General features: G+C 35.7%; 1 protein-coding gene across 1 annotated transcript in view; it reads left to right on the top strand.

The window, feature by feature from the left end:
* CPNE8 (copine 8) overlaps positions 1 to 26,428 on the top strand; it is a 269,508-nt gene that overhangs the window by 163,247 nt on the left and 79,833 nt on the right. The window contains exons 8-11 of the mRNA XM_052640034.1: positions 3,219 to 3,322; positions 9,121 to 9,225; positions 10,588 to 10,629; positions 26,154 to 26,229. Coding sequence (XP_052495994.1) covers positions 3,219 to 3,322; positions 9,121 to 9,225; positions 10,588 to 10,629; positions 26,154 to 26,229 — 327 coding nt within the window. The remainder of the gene's footprint in view (positions 1 to 3,218; positions 3,323 to 9,120; positions 9,226 to 10,587; positions 10,630 to 26,153; positions 26,230 to 26,428) is intronic.

Here is a 26,428-nt window from a genome sequence, read left to right on the forward strand (position 1 = left end):
GATATATCTTATCAAATTCTAGGATAGATATTAATTTTGAAGTCATATTGGAAATGTTTCCTCACTCAGTATTTTTAAATAGCTTCAAGTTGTCCACAAATAATATTTTCATTCTGATTGATTTAACAATATTCACAAAATGTATAATATGCTATTCTGTGGTAAGGAAGCTTGCAATAGAATGGCAAGAAAAATAACAACAAGCAACCTCTATCCTTTTATTCAACACAGATGTATTTTTTGAAAACAATATACATTAATCAGATGATTCTGTAGGCAAATATTGATTCTACCATGGAGAATCTAATTTATATTGTGTGGAGGTAACCAGGACTCTTTGAGAAAATTCCTTTTTAGCTTAGCCCCAAGTAATGATAAAGATTTCCAGCAGGACATGCAACTCATACGGGGCCCAAAGAGGGAAAGATTGTATCTGGTGTGTGTCAGCAAGGGGATGGGAGCTGGGGAATGACTGAAATAAAACTTTGTCAGATGAATATGGAAAAGGTTGCTCAGAGTTTTCTTGGTGTTGAGCTTTTGTAGACTATGCTAAAGATTCTGTGCTTATCCAAAGGAAAGGCGTGAATAATTTTAAGTTATGAACAAAATTATTTATTGGATGTTTTAAGTCTATTATTCTCCCTGCTGAACGGAGAATCAGTTGGATAGGCTCAAGAGCAGAAGAGGGAGAAGTGAACAAATGCCACCGTGCATATCCAGGTGACTGAAGATTTATAAATGTTTTAGAGATAGCATCTTACAACTTGGAGATGAACTAGGTAAGAGGTCAGGAAAAGGAATAGTCAAGGACAGCTTCCTTGAGCACTTTGGGTGGATGATGAGTCACTCACTGAATCAGAACAAGTTTGGTTTGAATTTGTTAGAACTTGTTAGAAATGTGAAACATTTAAGTGCATTTCTTCATTAGGAAGTTTGTTACATTAGCATGGAGTATTAAAGAAAGTCTTAAAATTCTCTCAGGATGCTTTAATCATAAGAGTTTAAACAAATGTAATGATGTTCCTATATTTCTAAAAGTAAGTGGATGCTTGTGTTTTACCCAGAAATTAGATTTCTTTTGTGTTTGATATAGATGGAATTTTCCACAAGTTTCTATCATTTGGTGCACTGAAAGCAATGTTTTATTTTGAGTTATTCATTTTACAAGCCTTATGAAATATAATTTGAAAAACTACAATTTGGTATTACATTTACCAATGATCGGGCTTCCCAGTTGGTGCTAGTGGTAAAGAAACTGCCTGCCAATGCAGGAGACATAAGAGACGTGGGTTGGATCCACTGGTTGGGAAGATCACCTGGAGAAGGAAATGTCAATCAACTCCAATATTCTTGCCTGGAGAATCCCATGGACAGAGGAGCACTACGGTCCATGGGGTTGCAAAGAGTTGGACATGACTGAAGTGACTTAACATGCATACACATGTTAAAAGTGATCATATGAAAATTCACTTTACTCTTTGAAGTGTGATTCACCATCCATTTGAAATATACGCAGTTCAGAATTCTACTGTGTATTTTAAGTGCATCATAATGTTTTTTTTGTAATTTATGTTTTGTTTTAGGTGCTTTGAAAGAATGTCTTAGAGGAGTCTTTATTTCTGTGACAAGACTAAAGTCTTTGTCCCATGTTCTTGGAAAATCACTCTCTCCTAAGGGCATTTTAATATATGTGAAGATGAGAGGGAAAGAAAAGAAATAGAAAAGTAAAACCAGTTCTTTCTTTTCGATTTGCCTGGATTTTATTGTTTTATTTTGAGGGTGACTCTGTCACTACTTCCTTAAAAGAAATTTTTGATTTTTAACCTCAAATTGATCACGGTTGCAAAGTTTGAGTTGATGGTGATGTCCGTATTTTTATTTTCTCTGTTGTTTCAGTTTTCTTTAAAATATTTATTGTTACTATGCCAGCTTAGGCATGTATTTCCTGCTCTATTATGGATGTTCAACCGGTAAAGTTGAAGTTCTATATGACTTCTATATGTTAAATAACAAAGTAAAATAATACCCCCATATGCTTTTGAAATCCAGAAATCTGTAGTTATAAACTTCTCTGAAACCATCTCTTCATTCCCAGACTCTAGCCTAAGCATTCTTTGAGAAATGTTTGCTGAGTAAGTATATGAATGAAGTAATCAATGAAAAAGACAGATAGCATCACCTCTTGAATGGAGTTCTGGAATTGCTGAAAGAAAATAAGGAGAATTAGATGGATGCTTAGTAACTTTTGTTAAACTCTGCAAAATGAAGCAGTGAATGAGAGAGTGCCTTTTTAATCTTTGTCAACATTTTCACCAAGCAGTACTTAAAAATGTGACCTCTTGATTTAATATGAATTACTTTGACTCTTCCATCTTCAAAAATTAACATCTGCTTTCAGTTAAAGAAAATCAAATCCAGAATACCGATTTTAATTTTTAAATTACTATATAATTTATACCTTTTAAATATGTTTATCATCATTGAATAATGTTTAACTTCCTTGATTTATGATACCTCATCTTATTTAAGTTAGTTATGAGGATTATAAGTGCTTGAGTATATATATTGATAAAAAAATAGGTTTGATATAATAATTAGCATATAAATAAGGGATCTAAATTGGGGGTGAAAATTAAAGTGCTTCACTTCAAGCCCAATATAATACAAATTATTTTTAAATGTAGCTATTGAGAAATTGTGGTGCACTTTTGCTTAATTAAGAAGGAACCTTATTCCCCATTTAGATAGCAAACTATGTTGTCAGTCTGGATCTGTCTTATGCTTCATCTAATCATCTGATATATCTCAATGTCTAATACATGGTAGATACATAGTAGATGCTTAACAAGTATTTCCTGAGGAAATAAAAAAAAAAAAACCTCCTAAAAATGTGTACCTGAATAACTGAAGATGTGTATAGAGATCCTATAGTATTGGCTACACAGACTTATCTAGCTTACTAGCAATTTTCCAGGGCAGGAAAGGTTAAAGGGTTTTAATAAATAATAATTCTGTGACTAGAACAAAAACTTCCAAGAGTCAATTTTTTACTCTTATAGTCCCTTAAAACGTAATTTGATGTTTTCTGGAATTTTCCCACATTTGGCCATTTGTATGAAAATGGAAAATTTGTTTTCTTGTCAGGTCTTGCTTGTGATCTCTAGTTTCTAGTTACTTATAACCCAGATTTTGAGCTTTTATGTTAATTTTGTTTGTAGGATGCTGTTCTAATGCAATTTTGTGCAAATAAATTGGACAAGAAGGACTTCTTTGGAAAATCAGATCCTTTTCTTGTATTTTATCGAAGTAATGAAGATGGCAGGTAGATTTATATTTTATGCATTTTAAGTCTATGATAAGTATGCTATTTAAATTATCATTTTTCTAGAGAAGCTTATTAAATTGATAAACTACAATATTTTGGTATTCACAAAATTGATAGGTTTTTTTCATTTCAATAACAATGTATAACTTTATAAGCATTTTATAACTTTTGTTTGATATTTATAATGAATGATTTTCAGCTTCTTAGAAATATTTCCTCTTCTATTGCATTAATAGTATGGAAGCTTTATTATTTTGTAAAAATCTGAAATGCTGAAACTAATGTATTTTGTTAATAGAACTGAACTCTTAAGCAGATTTCTTGGTGAGGAGCATGGATTTTTATTGGTTGCTTTTTATACTACATGGTTTTTTCAATAACATATGGCATTCAAGAAAATTTTTCATTATATCATAGTAATTTGAATATTTTACCAGTTATGATTAGACTGGTTTCTATGTGATTTGAAAATATAGAGTATAATTTATTTTAATTTTTATTGAAGTATTGTTGATATGTAATATTATATGTTACAGGTGTGCAAAATAATGATTCACAATTTTTAAAAGTTGCACCTCATTTATAATTATTATAAAATATTGGCTGTATTCCCTGCATTGTACAACATATCCTTGTAGCTTATTTTATGTGAAATATTTTGTACCTGTTAATCCCTTCCAGTATTTCTCCTATGTCCTATCTCCTATCTCCTCACTGATCACCACTAGTTTGTTCTCTGTATCTGTGAGATATTTTGTATCTGTATCTGTGCTTCTTTTTGTTATGTTCACTAGTTTGTTATATTTTTTAAATTCCCCATATAAGTGACATTATATAGTATTTGTCTTTTTCTGTCTGACTTACTTCACTTAGCATAATACCCTCCAAGTCTATCTGTGTTGTTGCAAATGGTAAAGTTTTATTTCTTTTTTCATGACTGAGTAGTATTCCATTGTATAGAGTATAATTTAATACATATGACTTTACCATGAAATACATTTTTATTACTTTCTATGATTCTTATTATATTTTCGATATTAATGAGAAAGTTTAATTGTTAAAATTATGAGCTAAAAAAGGTCCTACTGCCTAGGTATAAACTGTGACCCTGCTACTTAATAGTTATGGGACCATCAGTTCAGTTCAGTAAACTCATGTGGGGCTCATTTTCCTCTTGTGTATAATGGGTTAATAATCATAGTTACCTCCCAGGGCTGTTGAGAGTATTAAATGCATTACTACACAAAAATCATTTAGAGCTTACTTAACATAAGAATTATGTTAGCTGTTATTATTATATTATTTTATGGTATAATGTTTCCTGTTTTCCTTAACTATGCGTAATAAAGTAGTAGCTAAAAAGACAATGTCATTGGGAGATTAAAATGAGAGGAATTGGCTGTTTTAGAAAAAAGGTAACCTTCTATAATTATAAATGAAATTATACATGTTAATGTTATGTAATAAGTATAAAATAGTACATAAAAATAGAAAATTTGCTATTTAAAGTGAATATACAGAAATATAAAATGATGCTTTGCAGAGTGTAGAATTTTGTTGATACAATCACTGGGAAACTATTGATTATTTTTGTAATGGTATCATATTGTTAGATTTTGCATACTTCTTTTGTATTTTAGTGGTAAAAATGTTAGAGTAGCATTTACATCTGAACACTAATTTTACCTATGTGAAAAATATTGGACAGTGAAGAAAATAATCATATTTTTCAGTTTTTTACACAGTTAAAAATTAAAAACTAAAAAATCATTCAAAATTTCTAGGAATAAAGCTCATGTTTACTCCTGTCTGAACAACCTATTTCCTGAATTCTCTCTTTTATTCTTACTTCTTTACTTACAAAGATTAGTTGCACAATTATAGAGTTTCAGTCCATCACACATATAATGCCACTGGTAAAAGAATAATATATAATTTTATTATGCTTGTAAAAATGGTATTAACTTATTTATTAAATAAAATATGCAACTAATCTAAAAATCTAAAATCATTTAAAAACAACTCAATTTTAATACAGGTTATTCAATAAAAAAATTTTTCTTATTTTTAATAAATATATACACATACTTATATGTATATAGCAGTACTCCTGAATATTAGTGCTGCAGCAGACTCCTGTCAGAGTTTTCACTAGTGACACTAGTGCTGGAATTATTACTGAGTTTTTGCTGTCTATATAGCATATCAGTTCAGTTCAGTTCAGTCACTCAATCATGTGTGACTCCTTGCAACCCCATGAACCACAGCATGCCAGGCCTCCCTGTCCATCACCAACTCCCAGAGTCTACCCAAACCCATGTCCATTGAGTCGGTGATGCCATCCAACCATCTCATCCTCTGTCGTCCCCTTCTCCTCCTGCCCTCAATCTTTCCCAGCATCAGGGTCTTTTCAAATGAGTCAGCTCTTCGCATCAGGTGGCCAAAATACTGGAGTTTCAGCTTCAACGTCAGTCCTTCCAATGAACACCCAGGACTGATCTCCTTTAGGATGGACTGGTTGGACCTCCTTGCAGACCAAGGGACTCTCAAGAGTCTTCTCCAACACCACAGTTCAAAAGCATCAATTCTTCAGCACTCAGCTTTATTTACAGTCCAACTCTCACATCCATACATGACTGCTGGAAAAAACATAGCCTTGACTTGATGGACCTTTGTTGACAAAGTAATGTTTTTGCTTTTTAATAGCTGTCTAGGTTGGGTCATAACTTTCCTTCCAGGGAGTTCAATTCAGTTCAGTCACTCAGTCGTGTCCAACTCTTTGCAACCCCATGAATCGCAGCACGCCAGGCCTCCCTGTCCATCACCAACTCCTGGAGTTCACTCAGACTCGCTTTCATTGAGTCAGTGATGCCATCCAGCCATCTCAACCTTGGTCGTCCCCTTCTTCTCCTGCCCCCAATCCCTCCCAGCATCACAGTCTTTTCCATTGAGTCAACTCTTCGCATGAGGTGGCCAAAGTACTGGAGTTTCAGCTTTAGCATCATTCCTTCCAAAGAAATCCCAAGGTTGATCTCCTTCAGAATGTACTGGTTGGATCTCCTCGCAGTCCAAGGGACTCTCAAGTCTTCTCTAACACCACAGTTCAAAAGCATCAATTCTTCAGCACTCAGACTTCTTCACAGTCCAATTCTCACATCCATACATGACTACTGGAAAAACCATAGCCTTGACTAGACGGACCTTAGTTGGCAAAGTAATGTCTCTGCTTTTGAATATGCTATCTAGGTTGGTCATAACTTTCCTTCCAAGGAGTAAGTGTCTTTTAATTTCATGGCTGCAGTCACCATCTGCAGTGATTTTGGAGCCCCCAAAAATAAAGTCTGACACTGTTTCCACTGTTTCTCCATCTGTTTCCCATGGAGTGATGGGACCGGATGCCATGATCTTCGTTTTCTGAATGTTGAGCTTTAAACCAATTTTTTCACTCTCCTCTTTCACTTTCATCAAGAGGCTCTTTAGTTCTTCTTCACTTTCTGCCATAAGTGCTTTACAAATGAGAATGACAGATGACTACCTAGTTTATAAGTAGCTCACTAAGAAGGTGAGTCAGTTTATTAAGAGAAGTTTTGAAGTAACTTTGATTAATCTTTTAGAGTTTTCTCTATCATTTATGTTTCTTTTAATGTTTTTTTTTTGCCGTAGGTGATTCCTATATTGCTTTGGGTGATTCAGCTTTGAGAGCATTTGACCACATTATACAAATTATACATATTCTCTTGAGCTCTGTCAATTTAGTAACATGAGTTTCTTTAGACAGGTGAGGCTACTACCAGGAAGAGTGTAATGCTAATGCCATAAATCTTAAAATAAATACATGATCCATTCATATTATGTTTCTTTTTGATCTCTTAATGAGGAGAGACTCTTTCTTGACTGTGAAGAGGAAAATGGACTCAATGCCTTTCAAAATGGAATTATTTTCTTATAGGGTTTAGCTGTGATATGTTCACCATGGTGTAGTTAGGTAATACTCTCATGTTGATGACTATAAGAGGGATCCCTGCATTCAGAACACTACATGACTAAGGCTTTAGTGAAAGTTAAATTTAGGTATTGTTCTTACCAAGATCATTTAAAACATTTTATAGCTCATGAACTGCAGCATAAATTTGCATTAGGCAAGAATATTACCAGGACCTGATTGATGTCCAGAGATTAAATGGCTTGGTGGAAACAATACTGGAATTTGAATCAGAAAACTAGTTTAAAGTTTCATGGATTCTACCCCTTACTATATATTCTTTAATTGCTATCTTTCTTCCCTCTAGGAATAATCAAAAGTTTAGATTAAAAAAAAGAATCACATATTTAATGATCTCTAGTATAAATCCATTATGTTAATCTTAAATAAGCCTTTGACCTTCCTCAAAAATCATTCCTTTTTCTTAATACATCAGTGTTCCTCTCTCCCAGACACTTATGCATTTTTCCCTCTTTCTTATTTACTGTTTATCTTGTTTCCTATTTAATAAGACAATGGAAGCAAATGGAGAAATTCCTTAAGATCACATCACAATATCTACCCCTGTGTTTGGCCTTCCCACATGCTCTGCAAAATGGTTATCCAAGTGCTTCCAAGGCCTACTACTCTGTATTGATGCCCTCTATCCCATCCACTTCCACTATCCCATCTACTTCAAGACATTAGTCCAACCTTCCCCTTTCTCTCATACATCACAAATAGTCCTTTCTCTAATGTATTTTTCCTTTAGCATACACTCTTGCTGTTCTTAATTTCATCTTGAAAAAATAAATTTAAAAGTGACAAAAAACACACCTTTCACTTGATTATCTTTCCCCTTTAAGTTATCGTCAAGTTCTCTTTTTTCTTATTACAGCTAAACTGTTCAAAAATGTTTACACATTCTGCCTCTTTCTCTTCTCTTTCTTAGACTCAGTCTAACCAGATTTCTGTGCCCAGCATTCCAACAAAATTCAAAATTACTGATAACCTTCATGTTTAGCAACCAATAGATACTTTTCACTGCAACAGTATCTCACTACAATTTTTACAGTGATTATTTGCAAGCCAATTTTAGAATTTATTGAATGTTCAGGTCATTTTTAGTAAACTCATTGCACAATTGCAATTTTTAATTTTTTTTATATTTATTCATTTATTTTTGGCTGTGCTGGGTCTTTGTTGCTGCATGTGGGTGTTTTCTAGTCGCAGAGACCAGGGGCTCTTCTCCAGCTGTGGTGTACAGGCTTCTCACTGTGGGGGCTTCTCTTGTGGAGCCCAGGCTCTAGGGCATGTGGGCTTCAGTAGTTGCGGCACATGGGCCCAGGAGTTAATAGTTTACAGGCTCCAGAGTGCAGGCTCAGTAGCTGTGGTGCATGGGCTTAGTTGGCCCATGGCAATGTGGGATCTTCCCAGACCAGGGATAGAACTGGTGTCCCCTTCATTGCAAGGCGGATTCTTAACCACTGGGCCACCAGGAAAGTCCCTCATTGCTTTATGTTATGATGCTGCTGCTGCTGCTAAGTCGCTTCAGTCGTATCTGACTCTGTGCGACCCCATAGATGGCAGCCCACCAGGCTCTTCTGTCCCTGGGATTCTCCAGGCAAGAATACTGGAGTGGGTTGCCATATGTTATGATGAGCTAATCTTTAAAGTTTTGAAACAGCAAATCTCTTTTTATTCACTGATATAACAGTAACAGAGAGACAGGCAACCTGTATTCTGCACAAAATATAAAGAAAGAAATGATTACTAGGGCATATATTAGAACTAAATCATGAAAATAACTGGAAAACTTTTTTTTTTTTTACAGTTTTACAATCTGTCATAAAACAGAAGTTGTCAAAAACACTCTAAATCCTGTATGGCAAGCGTTCAAGATCTCAGTAAGAGCTTTATGTAATGGCGATTATGACAGGTAAAATAAGTGTCAACTTGTCTGAGAGTTTTAAATACTCACTGTAGATTTTGTATCCAATAATCTAAGTTGAATTTTTAAAATTAAGATGGCTTTTTTGCCAATGTAAATGTGTATTTACAAAAGCATAGTCGACTTATTAAGAATTTTTTAAGTAGCCTTTTTTACCCACAATGATATGGGCAAGAGGAATAATTTGACTAATTAAAATTTGATTTAACTGAATTTTCAAAAACAAAAGTGTGCAAACTGCTAAAAATGTATTGAATATTTGTTTATTTTAACATATTCAAAAGTATCCTGTAATTTTTATAGCCTCAAGGTTTTCATTTGGTATTATCTTTCTAGAAAGGAATATGTAAATATACAAAAGATGTAAAATCATGATTATGTATGTTATCAACCCTGTGTACTCCTGAGAATCCTATTTGACATCATTGTTCTCATGGTCACTGAATTATAAAAGTTCTATAGATCTAGAACAGGGAGATTCTGGTATTTTACAAATAAGTAGGTGATGTGGCCCTGAAGATCTTCCCACAATATACCTGAAGATTTATTAATACCAAAGTGTTTTCTTTTTCTTATGAAGATGGATTGTAAGATTACTATATAAAAACCCCTTCTCACCCCAAAACATATTTTATCTTACTACTTGTATATTAGAAAAATTAGAATTTATTCTATTAACTAAAATCATAGGAATAACTATCCATTACCAATATATCATTAGATGTTCTTAAAATGTATTATGCTATTTGCCTGTCACTTTATTAATTTAATAATGTCACAACCTTATTTAACTGGACTCATTCTTTCTAAGACCGTGATTTGTATAATACAGTTCTAACTATATTGTATAATATAGTTAGCAGCATCAGCATCACATGATGAAACATAAAAATTCAAGTCCTTGGGCCCACCCCCGGGACTACTGAACCAGAAACACTTGGGCATGAGGTCACATAATTCACATTTTTACAAGCCTTCCATGTGATTCTGATCTATGCAGAGTTTGAGAAATACAAACTCAATGTCAAAATACGAAGACAATGGTTTTGAAGAGTGGAAAAGTAGCTCTATGCCCCTCATTGAAGAGCTGTGTCAAACTATAAATGGTTTTCCTGTTTAATTTCCTACTCTCTTTAAACAATTTAAAAATCTATGTGATTTTAAAAACTTATTTTAAAGTAAAAATTGGACTAGTATTAAAGTTAGAAAATCAACTTTATTTTATAAAACCTGAAAGTATACAATGTTTTATCTAAGAAAATCTAAAACCTATTTTTTAACTTTCAATCATATGTTAATTGGATCTTACTAAGTAACTTTACCCTTTGTGTGTGTTTTCACCATGGACAGAACAGTCAAAGTAGAGGTGTATGACTGGAATCGAGATGGAAGGTAAGATATTATGTTTTGTTTTGTTTTTGTTTTTAAAAATTAATATACTTTAAGAAGCAAATATATTGAAATGACCACATTTTCACATTTTAAATTCTGAATTGCATATTTTTATCTTGTTTTGCTGTTGCTAAAGTGTTCACATGATATTTTAAGAATGAGTGGATTCAATTTGCAAAATAAAATAGAGGTCTTCCTCTATTTTTAAGTAGTAAAACTATAGTAATTTTAGAAACTACTAAAACTGCTAGTAACATAGTAAAGATTACTAGTAATATAGCAAAAATTTTCAACTTGGACTTGATTTCTCACTGTGTACAATTTATAGACATCTAGTTTTATAGCTGTAGAGTTGTGATTCTCAAATTTCTGCATCTCATAATATCTCTGAAGATTTCTATAACCTTTCTACCCTACATCATCCATGGGAACACATCTGAGCTCCCCTTCCACTAAAAAGGAACACATACCTCACAAACAACAATAAAACAAAACTCTAGAATATGTCTGCTAATTACCAATAAAAATAGGTAAGCAGATTTCTGAAATTATGGTTTCCCTCTGCATAGTGCAGCATGTTAATAAGTAAAAGAGAGGAACACACTACTTTTTTTTTCTTTAGATATTTTCTCACTATTTCTAATGTTTTAAGTAAGACTGATATTGAGGTGTTTTTTTAATTTATTTTTAATTGAAGGATAATTGCTTTATAATATTGTATTGGTTTCTGCCAAATATCAATATGAATCAGCCATAGCTAAAGCTATGTCCCCTCTCCCTTGAACCTTCCTCCCGCCTCCCTCTCCATCCCACCTCTTTGCTGCAAAGCTCTGGTTTCAGTTCCCTGAGTCATACAGCAAATTCCCATTGGCTATCTACTTTACATATAGTAATATATATGTTTCCATGTTATGCTCTCCTTAAAACCCATCCATTCCCACATCCCAGCCCTGTGTCCATAAGTCTGTTCTCTATTTTTAGGCCTCCATTACTTCTCTTCATATAGGTTCATCAGTACGGTCTTTCTAGATTCCATTAGTTCAGTTCAGTAGCTCAGTCGTGTCCAACTCTTTGTGACCCCATGAATAGCAGCATGCCAGGCCTCCCTGTCCATCACCAACTCTCGGAGTTCACTCAGACTCACGTCCATTGAGGCGATGATGCCATCCAGCCATCTCATCCTCTGTCGTCCTTTCCTCCTCCTGCCCCCAATCCCTCCCAGCATCAGAGTCTTTTCCAGTGAGTCAGCTCTTCGCATGAAGTGGCCAAAGTATTGGAATTTCAGCTTCAGCATCAGTCCTTCCAAAGAACACCCAGGACTGATCTCCTTTATTATGGACTGATTGGATCTCCTTGCAGTCCAAGGAACTCTCAAGAGTCTTCTCCAACACCACAGTTCAAAATCATCAATTCTTTGGCACTCAGCTTTCTTCACAGTCCAACTTCCACATCCATACATGACCACAGGAAAAACCATAGCCTTGACTAGATGAACCTTTGTTGGCAAAGTAATGTCTCTGCTTTTGAATATGCTGTCTAGGTTGGTCATAACTTTCCTTCCAGGGAGTAAATGTCTTTTAATTTCATGGCTGCAATCACCATCTGCAGTGATTTTGGAGCCCCCCCCCCCCCCAAATAAAGTCTGACACTGTTTCCACTGTTTCCCCGTCTATTTCCCATGAAGTGATGGGACTGGATGCCATGATCTTCGTTTTCTGAATGTTGAGATTTAAGCCAACTTTTTCACTCTCCTCTTTCACTTTCATCGAGAGGCTTTTTAGTTCCTTTTCACTTTCTGCCATAAGGGTGGTGTCATCTGCATATCTGAGGTTATTGATATTTCTCCCAGCAATCTTGATTCCAGCTTGTGCTTCTTCCAGCCCAGCATTTCTCATGATATACTGTGCATATAAGTTATATAAGTAGGATGACAATATACAGCCTTGACATATTCTTTTTCCTATTTGGAACCAGTCAATTGTTCCATGTCCAGTTCTAACTGTTGCTTCCTGACCTGCATATAGGTTTCTCAAGAGGCAGGTCACATGGTCTGGTATTCCCGTCTCTTTCAGAATTTTCCACAGTTTATTGTGATCCACACAGTCCAAGGCTTTGGCATAGTCAATAAAGCAGAAATAGATGTTTTTCTGGATATATATGCATTAATATACAATATTTGTTTTGTCTTTCTGACTTATTTCACTCTGTATGATAGGCTCTAGGTTCATCCACCTCATTAGAACTGACTCAAATGCATTCCTTTTCAAATGTTGAGTATTTAAGCCCATGGGCTTCCCAGGTGGTGCTAGTGGTAAAGAACCCGCCTGACAATGCCAGAGACATGAGAGATCCAGGTTTGATCCCTGGGTTGGGAAGATCTCCTGGAAAATCCCATGGCAGTAAAATCCCAGTATTCTTGCCTGGAGAATCTCGTGGACAGAGGAGCCTGGCAGGCTACAGTTCATAGGGTCACACAGAGTCAGACATGACTGAGTGACACAGCACACTTAAGCCCACTGTTGTGACGTATCGCTCAGAAAAAAACGATAGCCTTGACTAGATGGACCTTTGTTAGCAAAGTAATGTCTCTGCTTTTGAATATGCTATCTAGGTTGGTCATAACTTTTCTTCCAAGGAGTAAGCATCTTTTAATTTCATGGCTGCAGTCACCATCTGCAGTGATTTTGTTGAGTGCTTTTATGTATATTCAAAAGGGATATTGGCCTGTTATTTTCTTTTTGTGGTGTCACTATCTATTTTTTGTATGACAGTGATAGTGATCTCACAGAATGCATACAGTCATGTACACGTGTATCCATTCTCCCCCAATCTCCTTTCCCATCCAGGCCACCACATAACATTGAGCAGAGTTCCATGTGCTATATAGTAGGTCCTTTTTGATTATCAGTTTTAAATATAGCAGTGTGTATATGTCCATCCAAAGTCCCTAACTGTCTCTTTTTTAAATCACACTTTCAATTTTAGTACTGGTGATTGGCCAGTTTATCTTGTTCAAGTCTTCCTGGTTTAGTCTTGGGAGAATTTGGCCATTTCTTCAAGTCTGTTCATTTTATTGGCATACAGTTGCTTGTAGTAGTGCCTTATGATCCTTTGCATGTCTGTGGTACTCACTGTAAATTCTCCTTTTTTTATTCTAATTTTATTGATTTGAATATTCTCCCTTTTTTTCTTGATAAACCTGGCCAAAAGTTTATCAATTTTGTTTATGTTTTGAATGAAGCAGCTTTTACTTTCATTTATCTTTTCTATTGTTTTGTTCATGTCTATTTTATTTATTTCTTCTCTGATCTTTATGATTTATTTCCTTCTACTAACTTTCTATTTTGTTAGTTCTTCTTTCTTTAGTTACTTTAGGTGTAAGGTTAGGTTATATGTGATTTTTCTTGTTTCTTGTTATAAGATTATATTGATTTAAACTTTCCTCCTAGAACTGCTTTTGCTGTGTTCCATAGTTGTTGGATTGTCATGCTGTCATTTTTACCTGTCTCTATGTATAGTTTTATTTGCTCTTTGATTTCTTCAGTGATCCATTGGTTCTTTACAAGCATATTGTTTTAGCTTCCGTATGTTTGAGTTTCTTACAGATTTTTTTCTTATAGTTGATTTCTAATCTCAGCATTGTGGTAGGGTAAAAAATTTGATTTCAGTTTTCTTAAATTTACTGAGGCTTGCTTTGTGGCCCAGTGTTCAATCCTGAAGAATGTTCCATGTGCATTCCATGTGCATTCAAGAAGAATGTCCCATTCTTCTTGAGAAAAATGAGTATTCTGCTGCTTTCAGATGAAATGCTCTATCAATATCAATTAAGTCCATCTAATCTAATGTATCATTTAGGGCCTGTGTTTCCTTTATGATTTTCTGTCTGGACGATGTGTCTATTGATACTTGTGAGGGAAGTTTAAATTGCCACACAATTATTGAGTTACTTTTGATTTCTCCTTTTATGATTTTTAGTGTTTACCTTATATGTTGAGGTGCTCTTAATGTGAGTGCTCCTATGAATTGTTACATCTCCTTGGATGATTTACTGATCATTATGCAATGTCCTTCCTTGTCCCTTGTCTATTTTCTCTAATATATGTATTGCTACTCTAGGCTTCTTTTCATTTCCATTTGTATGAAATTTCCTTTCCCATCCTCCCACTTTCAGTCTGTATGTGTCCCTGTATCTGAAATGATTCTCCTGTAGGCAATATATATGTGAGGTGTTTGTTTGATTTTTTAATCCACTGAGTCAGTCTATGTCTTTTGGTTGAAGCATTTAATCTGCCTTCATTTAAGATTATTATTGTATATATGTTATGATTGCCATTTTGTTGTTTTGTTAGTCTTTTTTCTTTCCTTCCTCTTTTGTTCACTTCTCTTATGATTTGATGACTAATTTTTGTGTTGTGGTTGGATTCCTTTTTCTTTTGTGTGTATGTATCTCTTATAGGTTTTCAGTGCGTGCTTACCCTGAGGTTTTGTTATAGAGGTCAATGTACAAGCAAGATTGTTTTAAATTTCTGTTCTTTTAATTTCAAATGTATTCCCAATATCCTCCCTTTGTGCTGTCCTCACAATTGCTGTGCAGATGATTTTCTGCCTTTACTGTGCTTTTACCTTTACATGATTTTTCATTCATAATTCACTTTTTTCAGGTAGTAGCTTTTTCTTTTCCATTTAAAGAAGTTCCCTCAGCATTTGTTGTGAAACTGGTCTGGTGGTGATGAATTCTCTTTACTTTTGCTTGTCTGCCAAGCTTTTGATTTCTCCATTGACCTTGAATAAGAGCTGTGCTGAGTACAGTACTTTTGGTTGTAGGTTCCTGCCTTTCATCACATTAAATTTATCATGCCACTCTTTTCAGGTCTGAAGATTTTGTGCTGAGAAATCAGTTGATAACCTTACCTGAATTCTTTTGTATGTTATCTGTTGCTTTTCCCTTGTTTCTTAATATTTTTTTCTTTCCTCTTAATTTTTGTCAGTTTGATTACTCTTTGTCTCTGCATGTTACTCCTTGGGTTTAACCTGCCTGAGTCTCTCTGTTCTTCCTGGACTTGGGTGACTGTTTCTTTTCCCATGTTAAGGAAGTTTTAGCTATTATCTCTTCAAATATTTTATCAGGTCCTTTCTCTCCCTCTTCTCTTTCTGGGGCCCATATAATGCAAGGTTGGGTGCATTTAATGTCCCAGAGGTCTCATATACTGTCTTCATTTCTTTTCATTCTTTATTCTCTTCTGCAGCAGTGATTTCCATCATTTTGTCCTCCAGCTTACTTAACAATTCTTCTGACTTATTCATTCTGCTATTGACTCCTTCTAGTGTATTTTTCATTTCAGTTATTGTATTATTCATCTATATTTGCTTGATTTTTAGTTCTTCTAGGTCTTTATTAATCATTTCTTCTATCTTCTCAGTCTGTGCTTTCCTTCTTTTTCTGAGATCTTGGGTCATCTTTATTATCATTACTCTGAATTCTTTTTCAAGTAGATTGCCTATCTCCATTTCATCTACTTTTCCTCAGACTTTAATATTGTTCCTTCATCTAGGACATATTCGTCTGCTGCTTCATTTCCACAGGCTGCAGGACTGTACTTTTTCTTGCTTATGCTGTCTGCCTTCTGGTGGATGAGGGTGAGCAAGAGGCTTAGGAATGCTTCCTTGTGGGAGGGACTGGTTCCTTCCCACTGATGGCTGGAGCTGATTCTTCTGCCTCTTATGGTCAGGGACATGATCAGGAAAATCTTAAGCAGGGTTTCTGCTGATGGGTTGGGCTGTATTCCCACCCTGTTGGTTGTTTGGCCTGAGATATCTCAGTACTGGAGCCTATAGGCTGATGACTTGGTCTAGGTCTTGAGGAAGAGATTGTGACCTCCAAGAGGACTCCCACCAATGGATACTCCCCAAGGTACATCTATTCGTTTTTTGTCCCTGGAGTGAGGCACAGCCACCTTCCACAAACAGGAGACCCTCCAGTACTGGGAAGTTGTTGTTCAGTTGCTGTCATGTCCTGCTCTTTGCAACCATGTGAACTGCAGCATGCCAGGCTTTGCTGCCCTTCACTACCTCCCAGAGTTTGTTCAAACTCATATCCATTGAGTCAATGATGCCATCCAACCATCTCATCCTCTGTTGCCCCCTTCTACTCCTGCCCTCAGTCTTTCCCAGCATCAGGGTCTTTTCCAGTGAGTCAGCTCTTTGCATCAGGTAGCCAAAGTATTAGAGCTTCAGCTACAGCCTCAGTCCTTCCAATGAATATTCAGGATTGATTTCCTTTAGAATTGACAGGTTTGATCTTCTTGGCTGTCCAAGGGACTCTCAAAGTTTTCTCCAGCATCACAGTTTGAAAGCATCAATTCCTGTGGAATTTCTGTGATTAAACCCCACTGCCTTTCAAAGCTAGATTCTCCTGGGCTCCTCTACCCATGCCATACCCCCATACTGGATAGCCTCACATGGGACTCAGGACTTTCACTCTTGTGGAATAACTTCTGTGGTATAATGATTTTCCAGTTTGTCCGTCACCTACCTGGCAGATACGGTTGATTTTATCACAGTTGCACCCCTATTACCATCTCATTGTGAAATCCTCTTTGTCTTTGGATGTAGGGTATCTTTGTTTTTTTTTTTTTTGGTATGTTCCATCATATTTTGTCAGTGGTTGTTCAGCAATTAGTTGTGATTTTGATATTTTGTAAGAGGGGATAAGCACATGACCTGGTACACTGCCATCTTGAGCTACCATTTCAATTACAGTGTATCTTCTTGTGGACCTCTTTGGGTTCATCTTGTTTCTGAGGCTGTGCTTTTAGTCCTGGAAGTATATTTCCTTTTCCAGGTTGGGGAAGTTTGGAGCTTATTTCTTCAGCGAATTTCTCTGCCTGTTTATCTCTCTTTTTTTCTTCTTGTATAAGTGTTGGTACACTTGGTTGTTGTCCCAGTAGTCTCTTTAAAATGTCCTCTATTTAAAATAACTTTTTTTCCTTTTGTTCTATTCATCATGGACGTTTTTCACTACCAGTCTTCTCTAATTTGTTAATTTGTTTCTCTTTATCATCTAATCTACCAGTAAGTCCTTCTAGTGAGTTTTAAATTTCAGTTATTATGTTCTTCAGATTTGTTTGGTTCTTCTTTATATTTCTCTGTCTTTATAAACTTCTCACTGCATTCGTACGTTCTCTCCTGAATTTGTTGAGTGTTTTTATGATCGTTGGTATTCTTGAATTCTCCTTGGTACTGTTCCTTATTCCAGTTCTTTTTTTTTTCCCCTGAGGTTTTGTCTTACTACTTCATGTGGAATAGATTCTTCTCTTTATTTTGTTTAATTCTCTGTGCTTGTTTTTGTGTTTAGGTAGGTTTGTTATGTTTCTCAGTCTTGGAGAAGTGACTTTATGTTGGAGACATCCTATGGAGCCCAGTAACCTACCTCCCTCTGGTCACCATATCATTCTTGCAGATCCCCTCTGTGAGCGTAGGTCTTTCTGTTGTGTCAGTGCCAACTGCTGTAGCATGTTGGTGGGCAGGGCTGACTCCTGTCCTGGCTACCTGCAAACCCTGCCTTGTGTCTTGACTAGTGGCCTGCTGGCAGGTATAGTTGAGTTCCAATACTGGTGCTTGTCTGGCCTGGAAGTTCTCAGGATTGGTGCTAACTGTTGGTGGTGGGGACTGGGTCCTGGTGTTAAGAAAAGATGTCAGCCAAATGTATAAAAATATCAACATTATAAATGAATCAATTTGGCATAACAACTCGCCATTTCCACAGTGTGACTGGATAGCTCAGTTCCTAAACCCGTTCATACCTCTTTATATGTGGAGTTAAGAGACAAATGATTAAGTCAGTAAGCAGAGATTTTCCTTCTGGGACAGATACACAATGGAGGGTATGTAACAAAGGATTCTATCTAGAAAATTTTTGGCAATAGATGCAAATTTAAGTAATAGTAGTACGATTAACTGTTATTAGAAAATGTGATGTATTTTACTGAGTTACAGTCTATTATTCTGTTTCAATTGAGTCCAGAAAAATCTGGTTGCTTCAGATGAGCTTGGGAAGATCCAATAGATGGAATTCTATATTGCAAAAATAAATACTTAGGCTTCCCTGATAGCTCAGTTGGTAAAGAATCTGCCTGCAATGCAGGAGACCCTGGTTCAATTCCTGGGTCAGGAAGATCCCCTGGAGAAAGGAGAGGCTACCCACTCCAGTATTCTTGGGCTTCCCCTGTGGCTCAGCTGGTAAAGAATCCACCTGCAATGAGGGAGACTTAGGTTTGATCCCTAGGTTGGGAAGATCCACAGAAGGTACTCTAGTAGTCTGGCCTGGAGAATTCCACGGACTGTATAGTCCATGGGGTTGCAAAGAGTCAGACATGACTGAGAAACTTTCACTTCACTTCCCTAAATGTAAATGACTGGCAAAAGTTAACCTAGCTCACAGATCACTCATTTGTTCCAAATTTCAAATTCATCTTTATAGAAACTATGAATGAATTTTTTCTCACTCATTTAACTAATACACATTGTGCTTTCATCTTACTGGTTCAAGTGACAAAAACATCAAAAGCATATTTAAATTCAATCTGTATTTTCCCTGTATAGGAGTCTGGTTCTTGTTTTAAAGTTGAACAATAATACAGGAAATTTTTGTTAGCACTTTATTCTCCATAAAACATAAGGTAACACTTGTTTTACTACTGATCATTTTGATAACATTTCCTCTGAATCTTAGGATCTCTATAGATCCCTATTGTTTGTCCTTAAACTGAAAACCTTTATGTTTCTATTTTATTCAAAATATTGAAAAATAATTTATTTAAAGAGACTTTTTGCCTTCTTGAAGGAACAGTCTCCCAATGAATAAAGCAGAGTTCTCAACGGCATTTTGAGAAACTGATATTTGTGAACAACTTTGAAGCAACTCTTTTTTTTTTTTTTGTCATTTTTGTTATTTCATGGTGTCTTTAACCTATCTTATAGTTTGCAATTTTGTAAAAAATCAGTGTGAAAAAAATACAGCTTATTTATATTATAGTATGCATGAGAAATGTATTAAAGCTTCCAGTGAAGAAAAGGCAAAAAAGCCTTACCTTTTTTCCTAATTCATGAAAAACATTTTTTACCTCAAATTTATTGGATAAAATATTGCATTGATTTATATATTTGTGACTTTAGCTAACTTTACCATCTACATCCACAAAGATTTTGACTCATATTCAAAAGTTTTTACCTTTTGCTTAAATTGAAGAATATTTTCCACATCTTTGTAATGACCTTAAGTGATATCTTCGTTCTGTGAAGTAGGAAATCTTGATTTTTTTCTCTAGTCAGGATCAAAATATGTTGAAATTTTCTTATTGCCAGAAACATTTTGGACCATTTACAGTAGTGGTCTCAACTGCAGGCTTGCATGAGAATACCCTGGAGAGATTTTCTCAAAATAGAACCTCTCCAGGTCCTGTTTCAGGAGGCTTGGGATGCAATCTAAATGTTTGTTATTTGAAACTATTAGTTTTTATGAGATTTAGAACAGAAAATCAATACAATTAAACCATGTTTATGAATGTAATGGACTTGGTTTTGGACTTGGTGAATTTAAAATTCTAATACTAGCTTTTGCTTAGTGTTTTCTAATATTAATAATTTATTATTCTTTTAATATTTTTAATTTCTAAATTTTATATTATTAATTTTCTAATATTTTTTAATGGTTAATTCTATTAGCTTTTGCTTAGTCTCAATCAGACAATACTAAATCTTTCCTGATGACCTGATGCCAGAAAAATGAAAACATTTTAGATGACATCCACCTAATTCTGTTGTGCTTCTTATACCTGGCCAAACTCTCTCTTCCTAACAGATTCAGATATTTCCAAGTTCTAACTATGTGGGCTTCCCTGGTAGCTCAGTTGGTAAAGAATCCTCCTGCAATGCAGGAGACCCCGGTTCGATTCCTGGGTCATGAAGATCCCCTGGAGAAAGGAAAGGCTACCCACTCCAGTATTCTGGCCTGGAGAATTCCATGGACTGTATAGTCCAAGGAGTCGCAAAGAGTCAGACACAACTAAGTGACCTTCACTACCATTACAGTAACTATGTTTTACCCTGCTTCTCTTTATCTCTCTCAAAAATGTATTGCTTAACACACAGATTTTGGCATTCAATGTATTTCCTTTTCTCTTTCCAACCCCCAATTCTTCTTTTCAAAATTATGTATCACAGTGGAGACATGCAACAGGCTATTAGCAATATGAGACTAGAGAATTGGAAAGATGCTAAAATGTAAATTGAAGGCATAAATTGGAGAGCCTTATACTTTAAAAATTTGTTTGAAGCAATATAAATATATGTGATTGCTTCATGAATGTTTTGGGAGAAAATTTAAAGCCAATTCCTTTTTAGCTATAAAGAACTTTCAATTAAATGAAACTTCTAGTTGTACGTGATAAAGACTTTTTGTTAATAATGATGCTGGTCCTTTATACAATATGATGATTATTGGTATGCAGTTACCATTTTCTCTGTGATTCTAAACACCAAAATAATATGAGATTATGTGTTAACAACATGTGTTGTGTAGCTCTTTGCTTGTCAATCATCAATTAGTGTTCCAAATACACATGAAATTAAACAGCAGTAAGTAAGTCCTATAAAAACAGTTTGTTAAAATTCAGCCAGTGAGAGCTTCACTATATAGATTTGCCAAGTACATTTATTTTGTAATAATTTTAATATTCCATTGCAATTGATCAGTCAGAAAGAGAGATAAAATAGAGACGGAGTAAAAATGGGAAAGAAAGAATGTTGTGGTGTGATTATTTGTTGTATAAATTTATATGACAGAATAGTTTGATAATCCCAGTTCATTATTATTCAATTATAAGAGTTTTAAATTTTGAAATTCCAAGCAATTGCACATAGCCATCTCAATTGTTTACTAACTATATAGAATAAGATATTTAATATGTAGAAAGAGTTGGCCATATATGTATTACTACTTTAGATTACATGCTAGTATGTTTGTATATACTTTAGCACAGTTTAAACAAACAAATGGATTGTAGGTATTATAAATTTATATTTAACCAAATTAATTTTAACATCTATTGAAACTGTGCACATATGGCTATTTTTTAAGATAATACCTTTCTTTCAAGAACCCAAAATATATTTCTGGTGTTCTGTTCAAAACAACTCAAGTTAATCAATTCAGCTTTTTTTAATGTGGATGCTGCTGCTGCTACAGCTGGTGCTAAGTCGCATCAGTCGTATCGGACTCTGTGCGACTCCATAGGCTGCAGCCCACCAGGCTCCTCCCTCCCTGGGATTCTCCAGGCAAGAATACTGGAGTGGGTTGCCATTTCCTTCCGTAGTGTATGAAAGTGAAAAGTGAAAGTGCAGTCGCTCAGTTGTGTCTGACTCCTAGCGACCCCATGAACTGTAGCCCACCAGGCTCCTCCATCCATGGGATTTGCCAGGCAAGAGTACTGGAATGGGTTGCCATTGCCTTCTCCATTACTGTGGATGAAAAAAATATATTTTATGATTTTGAGTGGTGAAAAAATTTTACTAGGAAGCTTAATGATTTACCAGGAGTTAGTAGAACTCAAAGGTAAAACCGATAGGCAAACACTATTCTTTTTCAGTTCAATGGATAGTTCTTTGCTTTCCACTAAGAAATTCACAGATTTTTAGGATAGGTTCCAAGGACAAGGTTCCTACTGTGCTTATTGCTAAAGAAGAAGGACTTCTATAAATGGATGATATATGTAAGCATAGGTACACTTGGTACTTTTTATGTTGCTTAATATCTTAGATCTGTATCTCTTGAAAACTCAGATATTCTGATATTTTGCTTCATAGTCTTCTGGAGCCTTATATGGTTAAAAATATATTAATGTATTCAAGCATCTAGCCAAAGAATTTTTATGAGATATGTCATTTCCATATTTGAATATTTTGAGGAAATTTACGCAGATATGCAGATGACACCACCCTTATGGCAGAAAGTGAAGAGGAACTAAAAAGCCTCTTGATGAAAGTGAAAGAGGAGAGCGAAAAAGTTGGCTTATAGCTCAACATTCAGAAAACGAAGATCATGGCATCTCGTCCCATCACTTCGTGGCAAATAGATGGGGAAATAGTGGAAACAATGTCAGACTTTATTTTTTGGAGCTCCAAAATCACTGCAGATAGTGATTGCAGCCATGAAATTAAAAGATGCTTACTCCTTGGAAGGAAAGTTATGACCAACCTAGACAGCATATTGAAAAGCAGAGACATTACTTTGCCAACAAAGGTCCATCTAGTCAAGGCTATGGTTTTTCCAGTGGTCATGTATGGATGTAAGAGTTGGACTGTGAAGAAAGCTGAATGCCAAAGAGTAGATGCTTTTGAACTGTGGTGTTGGAGAAGACTCTTGAGATTCCCATGGACTGCAAGGAGATCCAACCAGTCCATTCTAAAGGAGATCACTCCTTGGTGTCCCTTGGAAAGACTGATGCTAAAGCTGAAACTCCAGTACTTTGGCCACCTCATGCAAAGAGTTGACTCATTGGAAAAGATTCTGATGCTGGGAGGGACTGGGGGCAGGAGGAGAAGGGGATGACAGAGGATGAGATGGCTGGATGGCATCACCGACTTGATGGACATGAGTTTGGATAGGCTCCGGAAGTTGGTGATGGACAGGGAGGCCTGCTGTGCTGCAACTCATAGGGTCGCAAAGAGTCAGACACAACTGAGCGACTGAACTGAACAGAACTGAACTGAGGAAATAAAAACAAACAAAAAAACACTCTTAAAAATGTGTACCTTAATAACTGAAGATATGAATAGAGATCTTATAATACTGGCTTCTAAATATCAGTTCATAAGCCTGTTACATCTTCAGATATTATTTTGATTAAAGCTTCTTTAAGACACATACAAGTATCTAGAGTCATATTACTTAAAAATCAGGAAAAAAATGTATTTTGATGACTTGTATAAGGAATTATATGCCTCTCACAGAAAAAATTCAAATGAATTATCTAGCTGGATGGGAATACCAGACCACCTAACCTGCCTCTTGAGAAATCTGTATGCAGGTCAGGAAGCAACAGTTACAACTGGACATGGAACAACAGACTGGTTCCAAATAGGAAAAGGAGTACGTCAAGGCTGTATATTGTCACCCTGCTTATTTAACTTCTATGCAGAGTACATCATGAGAAAGGCTGGACTGGAAGAAACACAAGCTGGAATCAGGATTGCCGGGAGAAATATCAATAACCTCAGATACACAGATGACACCACCCTTAGGGCAGAAAGTGAAGAGGAGCTAAAAAGCCTCTTGATGAAAGTGAAAGAGGAGAGCGAAAAAGTTGGCTTAAAGCTCAACATTCAGAAAACGAAGATCATGGCATCTGGTCCCATCACTTCATGGGAAATAGATGGGGAAACAGTAGAAACAGTGTCAGACTTTATTTTGGGGGGCTCCAAAATCACTGCAGATGGTGATTGCAGCCATGAAATTAAAAGACGCTTACTCCTTGGAAGAAAAATTATGACCAACCTAGATAGCATATTCAAAAGCAGAGACATTATTTTGCCGACTAAGGTCCGTCTAGTCAAGGCTATGGTTTTTCCTGTGGTCATGTATGGATGTGAGAGTTGGACTGTGAAGAAGGCTAAGTGCTGAAGAATTGATGCTTTTGAACTGTGGTGTTGGAGAAGACTCTTGAGAGTCCCTTGGACTGCAAGGAGATCCAACCAGTCCATTCTGAAGGAGATGAGCCCTGGGATTTCTTTGGAAAGAATGATGCTGAAGTTGAAGCTCCAGTACTTTGGCCACCTGATGCGAAGAGTTGACTCACTGGAAAAGACTGTGATGCTGGGAGGGATTGCGGGCAGGAGGAGAAGGGGACAGCCAAGGATGAGATGGCTGGATGGCATCACTGACTCGATGGACGTGAGTCTGAGTGAACCCTGGGAGTTGGTGATGGACAAGGAGGCCTGGCATGCTGCGATTCATGGGGTCGCAAAGAATCGGACATGACTGAGCGACTGAACTGAACTGATTTTTAAAACAGGAAATAGGCATTGCCTCCAATTTTTAGATGAAAACATAAAGATCCCAAAGTGACTTACTCAAGGCAACATGATGATAGAGAAGGATAAGCTATATTCAGTATGTATTTTCTGTTTGTACATATATGCAATATTAATTTGATGATTGCAAGGAAAATAGGCATCATCCATTTCCTTCAGGAAATGGATGCAGGATTTCCTTCAGGAAAACCATTGGAAATGCCTAGAGAAGGCAATATTCTGTCTCTTTTTTTATATCTTTTTGGTTATAATGTGGGTGCAATTTTATGGCAAAATAACAGTTATCAGTATTACCCTCAGAGAGAGTTGTTTCAAAAGAATAGAGTAGGAGTGGCTAATATGCTCAACACTTGTCCCATTCTTTTGTACTAAAGGTAATTCATATGAAGCAAAATTGTTAATATTACAGGTAAGGTAAGATTACAGCATGATTGTGACATTGACTTGAATATATTTGCAACATTCAATAATGCCCATGGGTTACCAGGTGCTGAAGTAGATGCTGAGAATATGGAGATGAAATTAACATCTTTCCTTTTCTTTTTATTTATTTCTCTGTGTTGGGATCTTTGATCTTCATTGTGGCATTTAGGATCTTTTTTAGTTGCAACTTGTGGGATCTTTATTTGTGACACTGGAATCTTTGTGGCATGTGTAATCTAGTTCTCCAACCAGGGCCTCCTACACTGGGAACAGAAAGTCTTAGCTTCAAGACCACCAGGGAAAGTCACTCAGCTTTCTTAACTTTGAGTATGTTATAAAAGGAGAAGGCAATGGCACCCCACTCCAGTACTCTTGCCTGGAAAATCCCATGGATGGAGGAGCCTGGTGGGCTACAGTCCATGGGGTCCCTACAAGTCGGACACAACCGAGCGACTTCACTTTCACTTTTCACTTTGATGCATTGGAGGAGGAAATGGCAACCCACTCCAGTATTCTTGCCTGGAGAATCCCAGGGATGGGGGAGCCTGGTGGGCTGCCATCTGTGGGGTCGCAGAGAGTCAGACACCACTGAAGAGACTTAGCAGCAGCAGCATGTTATAAAAACTAAAAAGGGAAGTTTGAATATTTTGTATATTCTTGATTATTGATATGTATGATAATAAATTTTGTGTGTCTTAAAATCTCATCCTAGTTAATAGCTAATCATTAGGATAGCATAGATGAAATGCTTTTGAAATATGAGTTACTGACACTAATAAACCTATTTGAAATATTAACATTGGTGTGATAAATGAAATATTTTTGAATGCTAACAAAATGTAATTGGGGGTATACATAAAAAAGTATCAGTGTGTTTTAAATTATCATATTATTATTATTTTCATAGTAATATCAAGAATTTTTTCATGATAAGAATATATATTTAAAGTTTTAATATATAATTAACAAATGTCTGAAAACTAATACTATATGTATTTTCTCCTTAATTATAGTCATGATTTCATTGGAGAATTTACAACAAGCTACAGGGAACTTTCTAGAGGGCAATCACAGTTCAATGTATATGAGGTAAGAGGAATTTTACTTTACATTTTTCTGGAATAAGTACATTTATGCTTTTAAAATATAGATTTTTACAAAAGATAATTACCAAAGGTTACCAATATAAATAAGAATCTTTAAACTTATTGAGAAGATTGGTTTTTGAGATTAACTAATATTTCTCTTCAAATCACATGGTCATTTGAATCTACTTTGTTGATTTAAA

The sequence above is a fragment of the Budorcas taxicolor genome, chromosome 5, assembly GCF_023091745.1.
Source record: "Budorcas taxicolor isolate Tak-1 chromosome 5, Takin1.1, whole genome shotgun sequence".
Lineage (NCBI taxonomy): Eukaryota > Metazoa > Chordata > Mammalia > Artiodactyla > Bovidae > Budorcas > Budorcas taxicolor.